The sequence below is a fragment of the Ictidomys tridecemlineatus genome, chromosome 4 (assembly GCF_052094955.1).
Source record: "Ictidomys tridecemlineatus isolate mIctTri1 chromosome 4, mIctTri1.hap1, whole genome shotgun sequence".
NCBI classification, from domain to species: domain Eukaryota; kingdom Metazoa; phylum Chordata; class Mammalia; order Rodentia; family Sciuridae; genus Ictidomys; species Ictidomys tridecemlineatus.
Window position 1 is genome coordinate 63,052,427 of NC_135480.1, and position 16,756 is coordinate 63,069,182.

Sequence of the window (16,756 nt, forward strand, 5' to 3'; positions counted from 1 at the left end):
CCTTCTGCAAGGCTGTTTCCTCTCCCTGGTCCTTTTGAGTGTGTTATACCCTGCCTTTCCCCAGCATTCTCAATTCTCAATTCTTAATTCTTAAAATGTTAATAAGATGTTAACTGATAAATAATCTTTCTTTAGATTTACAGAACCCAGAACATCTGGTGACCTTTGTCATCCCCTCCTTAATCTTTACTTGTATACATCAACTAACATAACACAAAGCATGCAAATTACTGTGAGGTTTAACTTGCAGGAAAATAATATATCTGTTTTAAGAAAATATAGGAACTGGCCCCTAGACTCTAAGGTCCACTGTGACATTCTGACTAATGGAAAAAATAAAATGGCCCGGAGGATGAATACCCTGCTCAGCACACAGCCTTCTGCCCCCTGTCTCCCTGGATTTCATTTCCCTTCCAGAGTTCCTCAAGATGGAGCTTTGAGGATGACACCCCTCCCAATCTTCCGAGGTGCCAGCCACTGAAAAAAACCTGATTCCTTCCTACCAACTCTTCTCTCCTGAATATTGGCCTTCAAGTGGCAAGCAGCCCAGACCTGAATCCAGTAACAATAAGGCAGCCAGCTCCATGCGACTCCCTGCTTAGAGGGAACTGGGTGAGCTGAAGGTGGGCAAGTCCTACTAGAGCACAGAAAAAGAAAAGCCGGAGTTTCCTGACATGAGGGCATGACTGGCCTCCCGAGGACAGAGAGGGCCCTGTCCTGGACCTCTCTGATGCAACCATCTAACTCATCCTCCAGATTCTCAGATCCAGACAGCTGGGATCTAATCACTGAACAATCCTACCAATTTTCAGTTTCCATGGGACACAGTTCAGTGTTCACAAGCCCCTCATCCCCAGATGCGTGACCTTTTTGCAGTGTGGTTTTGCTGCTCCTCTCATTCAAAGGGGAATCCATATCTCTACCTCCTTGACTGGTGACTATATATAAATAATTTGTCTGATCTTTGTGACAGGTTCCTGGGACATAGTTTCTAGAACCTTTGGAATTTCCTAAGTGACAGGAATGCCTCTGTTACTTATCACACCAGAATTTGATGAGATGACTCAGGATGGGGGCTAACCAGTCTTGAAAGAACAACCTGCAAGGAAAACGGAGCTCGAGGTTGAGTTTAAGCATGAAGTCAACGGGCCCCACAAGGTTGGTCCCCCCCTCCCCCCCTCCCATCTCATCCCATGCTACCTCGCCCTCATCAGTGTATCTCAACCACACTGACTTTCTTTCTGACTTTGCAACATGTAAGCTCTTTCTAGCCTCAGAGTTATTAGAGTCCATTCTGAGCAGAAAGCTAACCAGCTGTCTTAGAAGAGAGAAACATACATATATAAATAAAAGCTCTGGCTCAGGCTCAGGTGCCCTTCCTGGTTGGTGGGCACATCCATGTTCTGGGAGGGTGAGGTATCTTGATTCCATGGGAGAGAGTGTAGAAGCTCTGTATTTTTGCCCTTCTAAATCTCACTTCATGTGTCTTTTTATTCAGCTCATCTGTGGACAGCTTGGGGACCCCCAAATTTGTAGCTGGTATGTAAACTGAGAGCAGTTACTAATTCTGTACTAATTCTGATACAGTCAGTGTCAGAATTGTATTGTATGTAATCTTATTATATTGCCAAGAGAATGTGGTAAAGTGACATTCTTTGAATTTCAGAATCTTGAAATTTTCTTGTGCACTCCTGAAACCCAGTTGCCACCATGCTATAAGGAAAAGACCACATGGAAAGGCCAAGCCACGTCATCTGTCCACCTGAGTGAGTCCAGCTCCCCGCTAAGCTGCCTGCTGAATGTAGCTGCATGAATGAGCTGGTGAAACCAGTAAAACCACCCAACTCACTTAGATAATTGTGAGAAATAATAAGTGCCTTCAAACTGATTGTTTGAAGTCAGTAATTTTGGGTATCTTATGCAGCAATAGTTAATAGTTAATATTTCTATTCTAGAAACTGGTACAATCTCTCACATACTTTTTTAAAAAATCTGTGTGGGGAGGCAGTGTACTGAGCTGCCTCTCAAGGAACTAGCTGGGTAAATGTAGAGTTGTACTTCTTATTTTAAGTGAACAAATCAATATTTAGTTTATGTACATGAGTCTCCATGAGCTTGGTCTGTGAACATCTGCCCTGAAAGAAAAACCAATTTTCTGTGCTGACAAAAATCAAGCATCCAAGCCTTTGACAACAAGGATTGGATCCGGGTAGTGGTATATTTGGCAAGAACTTTTCCAGCTCTTGGAGATTCTTGTTAGAGACCTTCTGGGCTTCATGCTGGTGGCAGCCACACTTCAGCAAGCTTTGTCACTTGAAGCAGCCACTGTTAGTATGTTATGCTGAATGGCATCTGAGGACAGCGAAAACTAGACTGTGGGCCCACAAGGTCAGGGCCTGTCTGCTCAGCTCACCACTGCCCTTCTAGGGGCCAGCACGGTGCCTCGTACCTAGCACACATCTGTTCAACGAATGGCCTTTCTCAGTGTGGTCTATAGAAATGCCTCTCAGGGACCAAAAAACATTTTTTTTCGTTTCCTTTTATTTTTTTAACATTTTTTTTCCTATTAAAATTAATGTTCCTCGCCTAGGGATGTAGCTCAGTGGAGGAGTGCTTACTTAGCATATGTGAGACTGTAATTAAATAAATAGAAATGCTGTTCTAACTCAAGTATGCAAATATAAATTAGGCAGTTCCTACCTCTGAGGTTGAAAATCCTGGGTAAGATGAGAACACAACCTCTGAAACAAAAGAGAAATAGAATGAAGGTTGGTAAGAGCACAGAGTGACTCCCAGAGAGGCCAGGGTCTACATCTGCCCCCCACTACATCAGCAGGATACCCTCTAGACCAGTTCCAGTGCTAACTGGAAAAAGGAACAGCTGTAATATCCATCAGGAAATAAGTCCCCTTGCACTAGGACTTCACCAGGCCTGGGAAGCCCTAAACTCCTTCACCAGGCCTGGGAGGCCCCACAAGGTCGGTCCCCGCCCTGCCTCCCATCTCATACCATGCTACCTCGCCCTCATTACTGTATCTCAACCACACTGACCTTCTTTCTGACTTTGCAACATGCAAGCTCTTTCTAGCCTCAGAGCTATTAGAGTCCACACTGAGCAAAAAGCTAACCAGCTGTTTTAGGAGAGAGAAATATATATGTATAAAAATCCTGGCAGAGGATTTGAAAATACTCTTTGTCATTTTAGTAGAAATAGAATGTGTTAAGTCAGTGAATTCAGGAGAGACAGCCAGCACAGTCAGCCACATGGGCCAAATGAGGAGGATGTGGAAAGATTTCTTTCTTGGGACCATCTGACTAAGATGTGCCAATAAATAGCTGAGTTCACCCTAACAAATAATCACTGAGACTGGGTCCTGTGTAGATGTCACTTGTCTTCACCCGGGTGAAGGAGACCCCTTCCCCACATTAATGATATTATAATGAGAAAGGTCACATATAAATAAATAGTAAGAAGTAAAACAATGCCTGCCATAGATGAGGGTCTGTGAGCCATGTGGGAAAGGTCTGTACAATGAACAAAGTTGGGAGTTTGTAGGTGGATGGGCCATGGTGGCAAGTGTGGGTCCTGAGCAATAATCCCTTGATAAACAGAGAGCACCTCCTTCTAGAAAGGTGGGCTACACCATGCCTACATACAAGCCTGCCCCTTCCCACAATCGTCAAGAGTGACTCTGGATGTCAGAACCTGCATTCTAAGCTTCTGATTGGGGATTCTTATGTGAAAAAAGGAACAATCAAGAATCTCCAAATATTTCATGAAAATTTACCTTGAGAACAAAATCATGAAATATAGATGAAACTAGCACTGGAAAAAAAACAGACAGTTTAACAAAAAGAGTAAAAACTTTAAAATAGAATAATCAGCATCCTCTGAGAAATTTGAAAAGTTATTTCATTTCTAAAATAAAAGTAGGTTGTTGTGGAAGTGAATCTACTAACACTTTCATAAATTTAAAATATGGTAATGCAATAAAGGACTGAATAAATATGCTGGATATAAGAACAGACCCAGCTAAAGAGCTAATTCACAAAGTCAAAGATGGACCTGAGGACTCTCTCAGAATACAGTACAAAATGCAAAGAAATTCAAAGCATGAGAAAAAACAGTAGCTGAAGATAGGCCAAAACTTGTGGAATCCGAGAGAATTTCAGAGGAAGACCATATAGAGAATATCAAGAGGGAAATAAAAAGATTTTCTCCAAGATGAAGGAAACCACACATTTTTTTTCCTGTTTTCCCCCCACATTATTTTATTGGTGCATGATACGATTTGTTCTATATATTCATACATGCACACAATATAACAATATAATTTGGACACTATCATTCCCCAGCACTTCCCCTCTCCCTCCCCATTTCCTGCCCCTGGTCCTTTTCCTCTACTGATCTCCCCTTAATTTCCTCTCCAGCTCCCACATATGAAAAAAAAAATAGGACCCTTTACCTTCTGAGTTTGACTTATTTCACTAAACATATGGTCTATAGTTCCAATCATTTTTCTGCAAAGGATATAATTTCATTTTTGAGAATTCAAAGATGTGTGGTTTCACTATGAAAATCCATATGGAGGTTTCTCACAAGACTAGGCATGGAACCGGGCATGGTGGTGCACGCCCATAATCCCAGCTGCTCGGGAGGCTGAGAATGGAGAATCAAGTGTTCAAAGCCAGCCTCAGCAATGGCTATCCAACTCACTAAGCAATTCAGTGAGACCCTGTCTCTAAATAAAATACAAAATAGGGCTGGGGATGTGGCTCAATGGTTGAGTGCCCCTGATTTCAATCTCCAGTCCAAAAAAAAAAAAAAAAAAAAAGGACTAGGCATGAAAACACCATATGACCCAACTGTACCACTCCTCAGTATTTGTCCTAAAGAATTAAAGTCAGCATACTGTAGTGACACAGGCATACTCATGTCTGTAATAGCAGCACAATTCTCAACAGCCCAACTATGAAACCAGCCTAGGTGTCCATCAACAGATGAATAGATAAGTGTAGTGTATATACACAGTGGAGTTTTATTCAGCCATAAAGACTCAACTTTGCACCTAAGTTATACACACAATAAAGAATCTAACAGAGGAAGCTTTGAGATACAAACAGTGGGGTAAGAAAGAAGTAAAACTAACAGTTAAATATCTCAACTAAAGAATAGTTTATATATAATTAAAAAATCAAAACCAATATAAATTATTATTAGAGTTTATTACATTATGGGAAGCAACAGGGGTGGGGTTTAGCAGATAAAAGCACATTAAGATTTTCTTCTTATTAAAGGGAAGACTTACTTTTGGTTGATTCTAGTTATTGACAGACAAAGGTAAGTTTGAATATATAAATAGGATCTTAGGATAACCACTAAAAATACAGAAATTAAATGTATTACCTTTAACAATTTGAGGAAAAATGGAATTAAAAGAAGAGTTAATGCTCACAAAAAAGCACAAAAGAAGAAAAATACTTAAGGTACATAGAAACATATACTAAAGACCAATAGAATCAGATTTGGTGTGAACACCTGTAATTCCAGCAATTTGGAAGACTGAGGCAGGAAGATTGAAAGTTCAAGGTCAGCCTGGGCAATGTAGACAGACCCTTCTCAAAAAAAAAAAATTAAAAAAAGAGGGTGGGGGGCGCTGGGAATGTAGCTTAATGGTAAAGTGCCCCTGAGTGTGCAATGCCATATTGTTTTTGAGATACATTAACACAGGTATTCATATCAAATAAAAAGCCAAGTCAAGGCCAAAAAAGATAAGGTGTGACACTTTACAGTGATTTAAAGGCACAATCTACTGAGATAAAAGCTGTAAACCTAATAACAGATAACTAACTTCATGGTAAAAAAATGCCAGAAATTCAAAGACAGATTGACAATCCATATAAGTGGTGAGAAACTTTATTTATTTATTTATTTAGGTACTGGGGATTGAACTCAGGAGCTCACTGAGCCACATCCCCTGCCCCCTTCCCATTTTTTGAGACTGGGGAGTGAATCCAGAGGTGCTTAGCCACTGAGCCATATCCCCAGCCCTTTTTTGTATTTTATTTAGAGACATGATCTCACTGAGTTGTTTAGGGCCTCACTAAATTGCCGAGGCTGACTTTGAATTCTCCATCCTCCTGCCTCAGCCTCTCAAGCTGCTGGGATTATAGGCATGCACCACCATGTCCAGCATCCCCAGCCCTTTAAAAAATATTTTTTATTTTGAGACAGGATCTTGTTGAGGCTGGCTCTGAACTTGTAATCCTCCTTCCTCTGCCTCCCAAATTGCTGGGATTGTAAGTGTACACCACTGTGCCTGGCTGGTGAGAGACTTTAGTATGCCTGTTTCCAAAGTTAACAAACCAAGTAGGCTGAAAAATTTTATTGGAAAACTCATTGAATAACATAATCATGTCAATTATTAATTTCCAAGTTTGACTTGCAAATCAACTCTTCTCTATTCTGCTTTGGGATGCTGGCTGGGGCTTAGAAAACCTGAAAGCCAGGTTTTTGCCAGTTGGTTTCCTGTTAGACTCTGACAATAGGGTGGTTGGAGAGGAAGACTGCAGAGTTAGAAGAGAAAGGGCTGGCTTCCTCCTTTGCTTCCCAAGAGTTTCCTGACTGCTGGCAGTTCCTATGAATGCTGGCCGAGTCATGCTTCTACCCCAGCAGCACCTGAGTCCACCTGGCATGTTTCTCACTTTTATAAATCAGTCTGATTTTGACCTACTAGCCAGTATTCTGTCCTCAGAGACCTGGTTCTCAGCTCCCATGATATCAGCAGTCAAGCAACACCAGGACCTCATACATGCTAAGCAAGTACTCTACCACTGAGCTAAAGTCCCAGTCCCAGAAAAAACATTTGACAAAATTCAATACCCATTCACAATAAAAAAAAAAACCTCTCTAGGAATGCATGAAAATTTCTTTAATATTCATTATCATCACTTCTATTTGACATTTTTTTGGAGGCAGGGGATACCAGGGACTGAATCCAGGGGGTGCTCTACCAATGAGCTACATTTATTTATTAATTTATTTATAGACACAGTCTCACTAAGTTGCTGAGAGTATTGCTGGTCTTGAACTTTTGATTCTCCTACCTCAACCTCCCAAGTCAGGCGTATGCCACTATGCCCTGTACTTCAATTCAACATTGTACTGGAAGTCTTAACCAGCAAAATAAGGCATTAAACAGGTATAGAGGTATTAAGATTGGCAAAGATCATCATTTGTAGAGATCATGGTTGTGAACATAGATAATCCATAAAAACCTACAAATGATTAGAAAAAATAAATAATGAATTTAGAAAGGTTACTGGATACAAATTCAGTCTTTCTATGTACTAGCAATAAATAAGTGGAAATAAAATGTTAAAAAAGTAATATCAATGACAACAGTATAAACAAAACAACTACCCAGGAATAAACCTAATTAAAGATATGTACAATCTCACCATTGAATAATATAAAGTATTGTTGAGAAAAGATCTAAAAACTCCTGGGATATGTTATTTAATGTGTTAGAAAACTCCAGGTAGCAAAGATGTTGAGTCTTTCCAAATTGACTTAAAAGGTAGTGAAATTTCAATCAAATTCCAGCAGAATTTTATATGGGGACTGAAAAGCTGATTCTAAAATTTATGTGAAAATGCAAAAGCCTTATAGTATGCACAGTAATTCTGAAGGACAATGATCTAGCTGAAAGACTTTACTACTAAGTATCAAAAATTGTTTATAGTCAGATGTGGGCACATGCCTGTAATCCCAGTGGCTCCAGAGGCTGAGGCAGGAGGATCCCAAATTCAAAATCAGCCTCAGCAATTTAGCAAGGCTTTCAGCAACTTAGGAGACCCTCTCTAAATAAAAAATAAAAAGGGTTAGAAATGTTGCTCAATGGCTAAGCACCCCTGGGTTCAATCTCTAGTACCAAACAAACAAACAAAAACAAATACAAACAAAAAACCTCTTCAAATGGGAAAGGAAAAGCACTAACCACAAAATAAAAGACTGATAAATTTTACTTCATTAAAATTAAAACTTATGTTCACTAAAAGTCACTATTAACTTAGGTGTGGTGGCATCTACCTAGTCCCAGCAACTTGAGAGGTTGAAGCAAGAGGATTGCAAGTTTCGGGGTAGCCTTGGCAACTTAGCAAGATCCCGTCTCAAAATAAAAATTAAAAAGGTTTAGGGTATAATTCAATGGTAGAATGCCCCTGGGTTCAATTTCCAGTATCCTCCACTCCACACACAATCACCATTAAGAATATGAAAAAACAAGTCACACACTGGAAGAGTTTTATAATATACACATCTATGAAAAACTTGTGTCCAGGATATATAAAGAACCCAATAAATCAACATGAAAAAGACAGACTACTCAATATGTATATAGAAATCCTTGAACAGTCAATTCCAAGAAAGGGTGCCAAAGTGACCAATGAACACATGACAAGGTAGTCAGTATCATTAGCTATCTGAGATGTAAATTAAAACCACAACAAAATACTATTGTATAGCTACCAAGACAGCTACAATTACAAAGACTGAATTACCAAGCATTTGTGAGGATTTGGAGTAATTGGAAATATCTTAGATCAATGTGGGAGTAAACACAGGCACAACTTTGGGAAAGCATTTGGCAGTATCTACTAATGCTCAACATACTTTTATAGTCCATGACCCACTAATTTGGTGCTTATGTCTACCAAAGAATATGAAGAGGATGCTCCGGCAGCTTTACCATAATAGCAAAAATAGAAATAACCAGAATGTCTGTCAACAGTAAAAAGGGTCATTAAATTGTGGAATAAACAAGAACAATGAAAAAAGACTGTACTACCTATATATGCAGCAACATTAATGAATCCCACAGGTAAAACACTGAGTGAAATAGATTAGACATAAAAGAGCACATGCCATACAATTCCATATACATGAATTTCAAATCAGGGAAAATTAATCTATGGTGCTAGAAGTCAGAATGGTGGCTATTCTTGGAAGAGGTACTGATTGGAAGGGACACTGGAAATGTTCTGTACTGTAATATGGGGAGTACAAAAAGGATATATGTAAAAATTCAAGCCCTGCACAATATTTCTGTATTTTACCTAAAGTAAATTATGTTCTCAATTTAGAAGAGATATAAAAAATCAAACAGCATGGTAGTGGTGCAATAACATATAACTAGATCAGTGGAACAAAACATATAATCCAGAAATATATTCCTACATTAAAGGGATTTTGGTTTATAATACAGGTAACATTTCTTTTTGTTGCCTTTGAATGCTGCTATGTGGGTGTGATTCTTGGGACTGTGGTAGCCACCTTGAGACCTCAATGGAAACAAGGCTAAAAGAAAGAACAACTGGGCAGGCTGAGGATGGCAGAGAAGGTACGAGTTCTATGAGAACACTGACACACCATAGAATTAACCATCTCTGGAAAGCCTTTCTTCTGAGTTCTTGTTACTTCAGATTTCAAAGAAATTATTCACTTTTCACTGGATTTCAAAAGCACCTTATCCGACAGAACCAGTTGGGGAGTCATCAACTAGTTCAGTTTAAATGCAGCAGTTCCCCAGGAAACCACAGACTTTCAGGATAAACTCCCAGACATTTACTCCCATTATGGGGCTAGCGACTGGAACAGGGGCATCACTCACCTGTCCGGTCAACATCCTTTTTCATGGGCAGTATGGTATAGTCCGGATGCTCATCTGAGGGCTCATAGATCCACGATTTGGGCTGTAATGTGCACTGGGACTCTTTCTGGGGACTTATATGGCTTCCAACCCAGTCCCCTGACCCATCACGGAGCTGAACCTGCTGTAGGTACGGGATCCGGAAAATCCTGTTTTGGTCCAGGCTTAACTTCTTCAGTCTTCAATTAAGGAAAGTGAATACAGAATCACAGCAGTAATGACACCTCAGGGATATGCACCGAGCAACTTAGGGAAAGAACAGGGAATCCATCTTGGATACCTCCTTCTCTGTGTGACCTTGAGCCAGTGACTTCTCCTCTTTGGGTCTCAATATCCCTCTCTCTAAATGGGGAGAATACTTCTAACCTTCCAAGGTTCTTGTGAAGATTAAATGAGATAATATGTAAGTGTCCTGGCACAAAGTCAGAAAATTTCCTGAATCCAAAGGAAATTTTTAAGGATCTAAAACTTAGCTATTTAAATGCTAGACTTTTCTTTACTTCAACCAAATACATAGAATTCAGCAGTTATACTTCTCTTTCTGATTTGATGTTGTTGTTGTCCTTCTCTTCCTTGGGTCAGGATGCTGTCTTGGGTAATACCTCCTCCTACCCTCCTTTCTCTCTGCTGCTTCTCATCCAGTCACATGATCATAAATGTTCTTACTGATGCCATATATATATATTTTATGATGAGCTAAAGCTCAGAGGGGAGAAATCACTTACCCATGGCCACACAGCAGAGATAAGTGGAGGAGCTGGGCCTTAAACCAGGCCATTGGGTTTGCAGAGAAGCACTCAGAGCATGAGCATGGCTGGGGTGAGAGAGGGCGGGCCCTAAGGAGGCAGGCTTGTGGCTTTACCTCCTGAGCCCTGCCAGGCTGGCAAAGCAATTGGGGTTGGAGAGTTTGTTGTCATCCAGCATCAGTGTCTCCAGTGCCGGGAACCTCAGGATATACTTCTTGCTTGTCAGCGATGTTATTGGTGCTTCCCTGTGAGTGTAAAGATCTTGGGTACTGAGCAGAGCAGGGGACACATGCTCTACCATCCCCAGGAAGAAATGGAGGACAAGGAATAACCTGGGAGGACTAACCAGCTTGGGGACTTCTCTAGTTCCCAAGAGAGGTCCCTATAGAGATAGACAGGTGAGATTCCTCCCCACTGACCCCTTTCCCAAGCCTCACTTGTACACAAAATCTTCTGTGTGGAGAAAGTTTACACACATCATGAGGCCAGGCTGGGGAAGGGTAAGGGGCACTGGTGGTGTTCTTGGAAGATACCTGGGTCAGCAAGGTATGGATGGCCAAGGAGTGGGAAGCATCCTGCAGGTAGAACACTGCACAGTTGTGGCTCAGAGCTGACTCCTGGGAATGCTGTGTCACCCCAAGGACTGGTAACCATATAAGCACCAGGAGACAATACCTTTAGTATTGTCTTGGACCACAGCTTTGCCACCAAGTGGGGTTAAGGGAGTCTAGATAAAGGACACTGTGCCTGGCTGTAGTGAGGATCTCCTCTCGAGTGACTCTATAAAATTTACATGTTAGTAGATGAGAAGTGTCTTTTTAAACTCAACTCTCAGAGGATTCCAGAAAAACCTAAGAATGAGATTTAAGAGGCTGAGGTCCTGAATTGCACAGGCAGGCATTTTAGGTACAACTATTAATGTGATCTTGTGTTCCAGCTGAATGAGGCCTGGGTAACTCAATGTAAATACACAGGCAGTTGACTCAAATCCCATTTTCATTCCTCCTTCCAGATTCAATCCTGTCCACACACCAAGATAAAAACACCCATGGACATGAGACAAGGCACAAACATATATAAATATATATATATTTATATATGCCACAATCACAAATACAAGAAGAAGAAGGGAAACAAACATTCCTTCAGAGCTTGCTATATTCCTGGCATTGTGTTAGATGTTATGTGTTATCACAGAATCTCGGTGGGGAGGATGAATATTATTCTTCTGCTTTTCAGATCAGGAAACATAAGCTCAGAGTGACATGCTGAAAGTCTCAGAGCTAGAAAGTGGTAGAATGAAAACTAGAATCTAGTTTTCCCTGACTCCAAAACCCAGCCTCTTTCCATTCCTGCTGTCCACTTATCACAGTTGCCAATCTTCAAACCACATGTGGGTTTAAATGGTGTAGATATGGAGGGGCGGCTGTTGCCTGGGCTAGATAAGAGTGAGTTTAACAAAGGTAGACAGTGTTCAAAACCTAGCACAGGAACATACACAGAAATCAAGAGAGTTCACTGATAAAGGGGAACAGAAATCATTCATTCATTTATTCATTCATTCACACTCATGAGTCTCTTTAACATACATTTGTACAGCCAGGTACTAAGAATACAAAAAGAAAAATAATATATTATTCCCCTTAGGGTGCTTACAGTCTCATGAGGAGACAGATACGCTGCACATAGTAGGACAAGTGCTTTAACAGAACCAGGTGGGGAAGGCTCAGGGAAGGCAATACTTAAGTTAGACCATAAAGAATGAGAGGGAATCTGCCATGCTCTTAACCACTGTGAAAAAGAATGAAGAGAAAATCACCTCTTTATGGCTGGATCTGTAACATAATTAGAAGTGCTGGGCAGGCATCTTTCCTACCATGGGGCTCAGAAGTACAAACACATCCCAGCAATGAGGAGAAATGGGGCAAGTTACAGAAAAGAGCAGATGTGAGATTGAGAGACAGGACTTCCAGGCTGCTCCACAGTACTTAGGACCTACGTTCTCTAAATATGTCTCTCATACATGGATGTAAGATTCCCCAGTGTTTTTATAAGGAATTTCCCTTTCTGTAAAACTTTCTGACTTCTATAGATGATAAACATGATAGATCTAACTCAAAAAAAGGGGGCAGGGTGGAAAAGGATTCAGGAAGAGCCCTGGCAGCAGTGTGGGAAATAGGCTTGAAGTCCAAGGACAGAAACACTCAACAGGGAAGGCAGGAGCCTTTGGTTCATGGTATTTCAAGGTCACAGGTGAGCTTTTCCCCTTCCTGGAAGGACCAACTTTTAATACTGAATTTTAAATCTCTGCCTGAGAACAAGAACAGAACACTGTGCAGCAGCTCTGTAGATTTATGATAGTTGGCCAATCTTTATTTTACTCCAATGAAACAGCAAAGAGATAAGATTAAAAAAAATTCCTCTTGAACTCTATGATGGAGATGCTAGCTCTGTCTTGTCTCTGTGATAAGTTACACTGCCTTGCTTTTTGAAAGTTCTGCCCTAGTTATAACATGGGAAAGGTTCATTTTTGTCTATAAAATAGGTGTCTTAAAAAAACGAGGCTGCGGGCTTCAGAGGCTCTCCTGCAGCAGCCTCTCGCAAGAAGAACTCTTTGAAGTGACAGGGCCTGCCAGGTAGAGAAGCTGATGTTTCCAGTTGTTCAGAGGGATAGATTTTTATTATCCCTTCTCTCAGCAAACAGAATTAATACCAATTAAAATGTGACAGATTTAACATAATTTTTTTTTTTAAGAAGCCAAGAGTATATCCAGTGGTTGGATCCAGCAAGGGGAATTTGTATGTCACATGAGAAGAAGCAAGGCAATGGCGATCAGGGGCCTTGAGCTCTGGCTCTGGTGCTGCTGCTGCTTTGCTTGCTGCATGACTTCTAGCTGGTGCTGAGCATCTCTGGGCTCAGATCCTCTATGTACATGGCAAAGGGGATTTTTTAAAATTTTACATTCTCAAAGTTTGAATTAGGTAAAATATTTGGCTTAATGAACGGAGCTAAGCACTGCAGAAAGCAAAACGAAACTGAGAAACCTCTAATATCAGTATAAATGTGTGAAGATACAGAAAACCAGGATGCAAACACAGGACAAGGAAACACAGCATAACAGACTATTTGCATAAAAGAGGACTCATGATGTGGCTGCTAAAAAGCCAATGCTGTTTATGAGGCATTATTAGGAATAGAATGATTAGAAAAGAGGAGGTAACAATTTCCTTCTACTCTGTACTGGCCACTCCCAAGAACCTTACATGGTCCAAGGCAGAAAGGCAATAGGCCTACTGGGAGAGCAGATTTGGGCTCAAAACAAGGAGTAGAGCAGTCTAAAGATGGAGTGGGTCAGATACTATTCCCCTAACCCACGCAGACAAGGATGATAGCATGATTTAAGGTCAAGAAACTTGCAAAGAGTTCAGAACAGATGAGTTTTAGCTTAAATTAGTGAAGAGAAAGGAAGATAAAAAAGGCAGGCCGTGAAAAGCTGTGTGAGCAATGTTAATGGAGTTTAGGATATTGGGAAGCTGCGGAAGGACCCTAAACAGGGCATTTTAGAAAGCTCACCCTGGCTGACAGGAGGAAGGATGGGTTGGGAAGTGAGAAGCTAGAGACTGAGATCAATCAGGAGGATAACAGAAATGAACAGGCTCCAGAAACATTTATGAAGTTCATTTCACAGTATCTGGTGATGAAATGCATGTTGGGGGCAGAGAGGGCAGTGCTCAAATGGATTCCCAGGTTTCTAGCCTGGACAATGGCATAGCAGATAAGAGAGCAGTGCCAGGCACTAGGGCCAGGGAGGGACGAGGAGGAGATTTGGGCATGGGGGTGTGTGTGATGAGCCTGGTATAAGTGGGCAATATGGGCTTAGAGTTCAGTTCACTTAGAAGTGAAGTAGAAAAATAAGCCATATACCTGCAAAGGATGAAAAAAATTACTTTTAAAAAGTAGAGGTAAAGGTAGAAACTGCAGAGCACTAATATACAAGAGGCTGGCAGAAGAAGAGAAATTCAGAGCATGTTGAGCAAGGACAGGTGGCTGTGAAGAAAACAATGACAATGAAACCTGCCTTCAAAGCACAATGAGCTCAGTTGATACTCTGTGTAGACAGAAGTATGTTTATTCTCCCCATCTTTACACAAGGAAATAGAAGTTCAGGGTGGTGGAGACTTGCCCCACTTTATGCAACAAGGCTACCTACTGACAGTAACTAGAACAATGAATAAAATTTAAAAAGATGTAAGAGATATGAAGACAGCAAGAAGGAGTATGCCAGAGAGAAAAAGGCATAGGAAGTCAGCTGGGCCTCAGAGGAATTTGCTGATCCTATTGAAATTGAACTGTGTCTTAATAGTCTAGTGGGGCCAAAGAATGAAAGCCCCGGGGCACAATGATGGTAGGGCATCTAATCAGAGACGACCAACATGAATCTGGGATCTTAAAGCAATAAACCTCAGGATGGCATAAACCAGAAATGAATCCATTCCCCTTAACCCACAGCTAGGAAAAACTATCTTAGAGTGAACAGAGAAGGGGAGTTGGGGAGATTGGTCCTCTTGCAAAACTGTAGCCCAAATGTGTCAGAGTGATCACCAAAATACTGGTCAGAAATTTAGTTTGTGAGTGCCCCTAAACACTTGGCCAAAATAAATGGAAAGGTTTATGATACTACAAACTACAAAATGTGGGCTATCTCTCCCCTGAATAAAAATGAGAAAAACCAGGCCAAAAATATACTTTAAAGCAATATGCTCTAAGATTACCTGGGAAATAATGAGCTATGAAGAATTATTGGACCAAGATTTGAAAGGAGGAGGAGATCCAAAGGAGTTTGTGACACATTTGTGCCACTTTTCCCTAGGGCTGTCTGCTGTCTCAAGAAGTGGCAGAGAGGCTGAGAAGTTGAGCAAAGATTCTAACAACTTTACTAGTCCAAGGGCCAAAAACAGAAGTCCAAGGTATGCCACAGAATGGAAGCATTATAAAATGGCCATGCTCTCAGGGGACTGAAGACATACCCTGGGAGGAAGTGTGCACTAGAAACTGTGCAGTCCTTTCAGAAGCTGAAGGCAACCTTCAAACAATTTCTTTTTTTTATACCTTTATTTTATTCATATATTTTTATGTGGTGCTGAGGATCGAACCCAGGGTCTCCCATGTGCAAGGTGAGTGCTCTACCACTGAGCCCCAACCCCAGCCCCAACAATTTCAATCTCTATAACTTAATTATAGAGATTAAGAGGACTTGGAGTTATTAGTGTAGAACACCAGAAATTCTTAATCTGGTGAGGAAAAAAGTAATCCAAGTTGCCCACAAGGAGAGGCCTCTCAGTCACTTTCCTTTTTACATTAAAATTAAACCAATTAAGTTTAAATAAAATTGAAAATTTGGCTCCTCCCTCACACTAACCATTTTTTACGCAATGTGGCAAGTAGCTACCACGTTGAACAATGTCTGTATAGAACATTTCCAATGTTGCAGAAAGTTCCACTGAGCAGTGCTAAACTAGGATTATAAAATTTACCAGACAATATCTGCAAATTGGTACTAATGTCTGGGGATATGAATGGCATGGTGGTCCATCACTCAAAGCGGGGGATGAAGGTCGGACAAAAGAACATAAGTTTAGCCTGAGTCAGTTTCACAATAGACCCAGTGAAGCCAAAAACCTTCTTTGTAATTATTTCTCAGTTCCTAAATGTGTAATTGAAACAGACATACTAAACAACCAGTAGAATACCTGTATTTGTTTATTGACCAACGAAGTGAGAGAGGTAGAAGAAAGTGTCAATTGAAACCCCAGGGACTTTTCTTCCCCAACAGTAAATCAAAAATAATACTATAGCCCCTAGATAACTACAGAGATGACTACAAGCACTAAAGATTAGAAAGATGGCTGAGGATATAGCTTAGTTGGTAGAGGCCCTGGGTTCAATCCCTAGCACACAATAAATAAATAAATAAATAAAGATGGAAGGATAGTGATTCCTATGATATTCCTGTTTAATACCCAGTGTTTATTTAACTTGTGAAAACTTTTGGTTTTTGGTACCAGGGATTGAGCCCAGGGGTGCTGAAACACTGAGCCACATGTCCAGCCCTTTATTTATTTGTTCATTTATTTTTTTAAATTTTGAGAGAGGGTCTTGCTACATTGCTTAGTCTTGGTAGTTGCTAAGGCTGGCTTTGAACTTGAGATCCTCTGCCTCAGCCTCCCAAGCTGCTGAGATCACAGGCATGCACCATCACATCTGGCAGAAGACAAGTCTTATAGAATACTTGTAGATTT

The 16,756-nt window shown here is 40.8% G+C and overlaps 1 protein-coding gene and 1 long non-coding RNA gene across 10 annotated transcripts in view; one reads left to right on the forward strand and one right to left on the reverse strand.

Annotated features, from left to right (window-relative positions):
• The window catches only part of Xrra1 (X-ray radiation resistance associated 1), a 63,069-nt gene that overhangs the window by 13,072 nt on the left and 33,241 nt on the right, over window positions 1-16,756 (reverse strand). For 4 of the 9 annotated variants that reach the window (XM_040284943.2, XM_040284945.2, XM_040284942.2 and 1 more), the window contains 3 exons: window positions 10,573-10,701; window positions 9,672-9,889; window positions 2,701-2,741 (listed from right to left, as the gene is read on the reverse strand). In XM_040284943.2, the coding sequence (XP_040140877.1) occupies window positions 2,701-2,741; window positions 9,672-9,889; window positions 10,573-10,701 (388 nt within the window). The other 5 variants (XM_078046673.1, XM_040284946.2, XM_040284947.2 and 2 more) reach the window with 3 other exon arrangements.
• The window catches only part of LOC110597920 (uncharacterized), a 31,026-nt gene continuing 15,441 nt past the window's right edge, over window positions 1,172-16,756 (forward strand). Inside the window, exons 1-2 of the long non-coding RNA XR_002483721.3 lie at window positions 1,172-1,539; window positions 1,667-1,766. This is a non-coding gene — a long non-coding RNA (uncharacterized LOC110597920). The remainder of the gene's footprint in view (window positions 1,540-1,666; window positions 1,767-16,756) is intronic.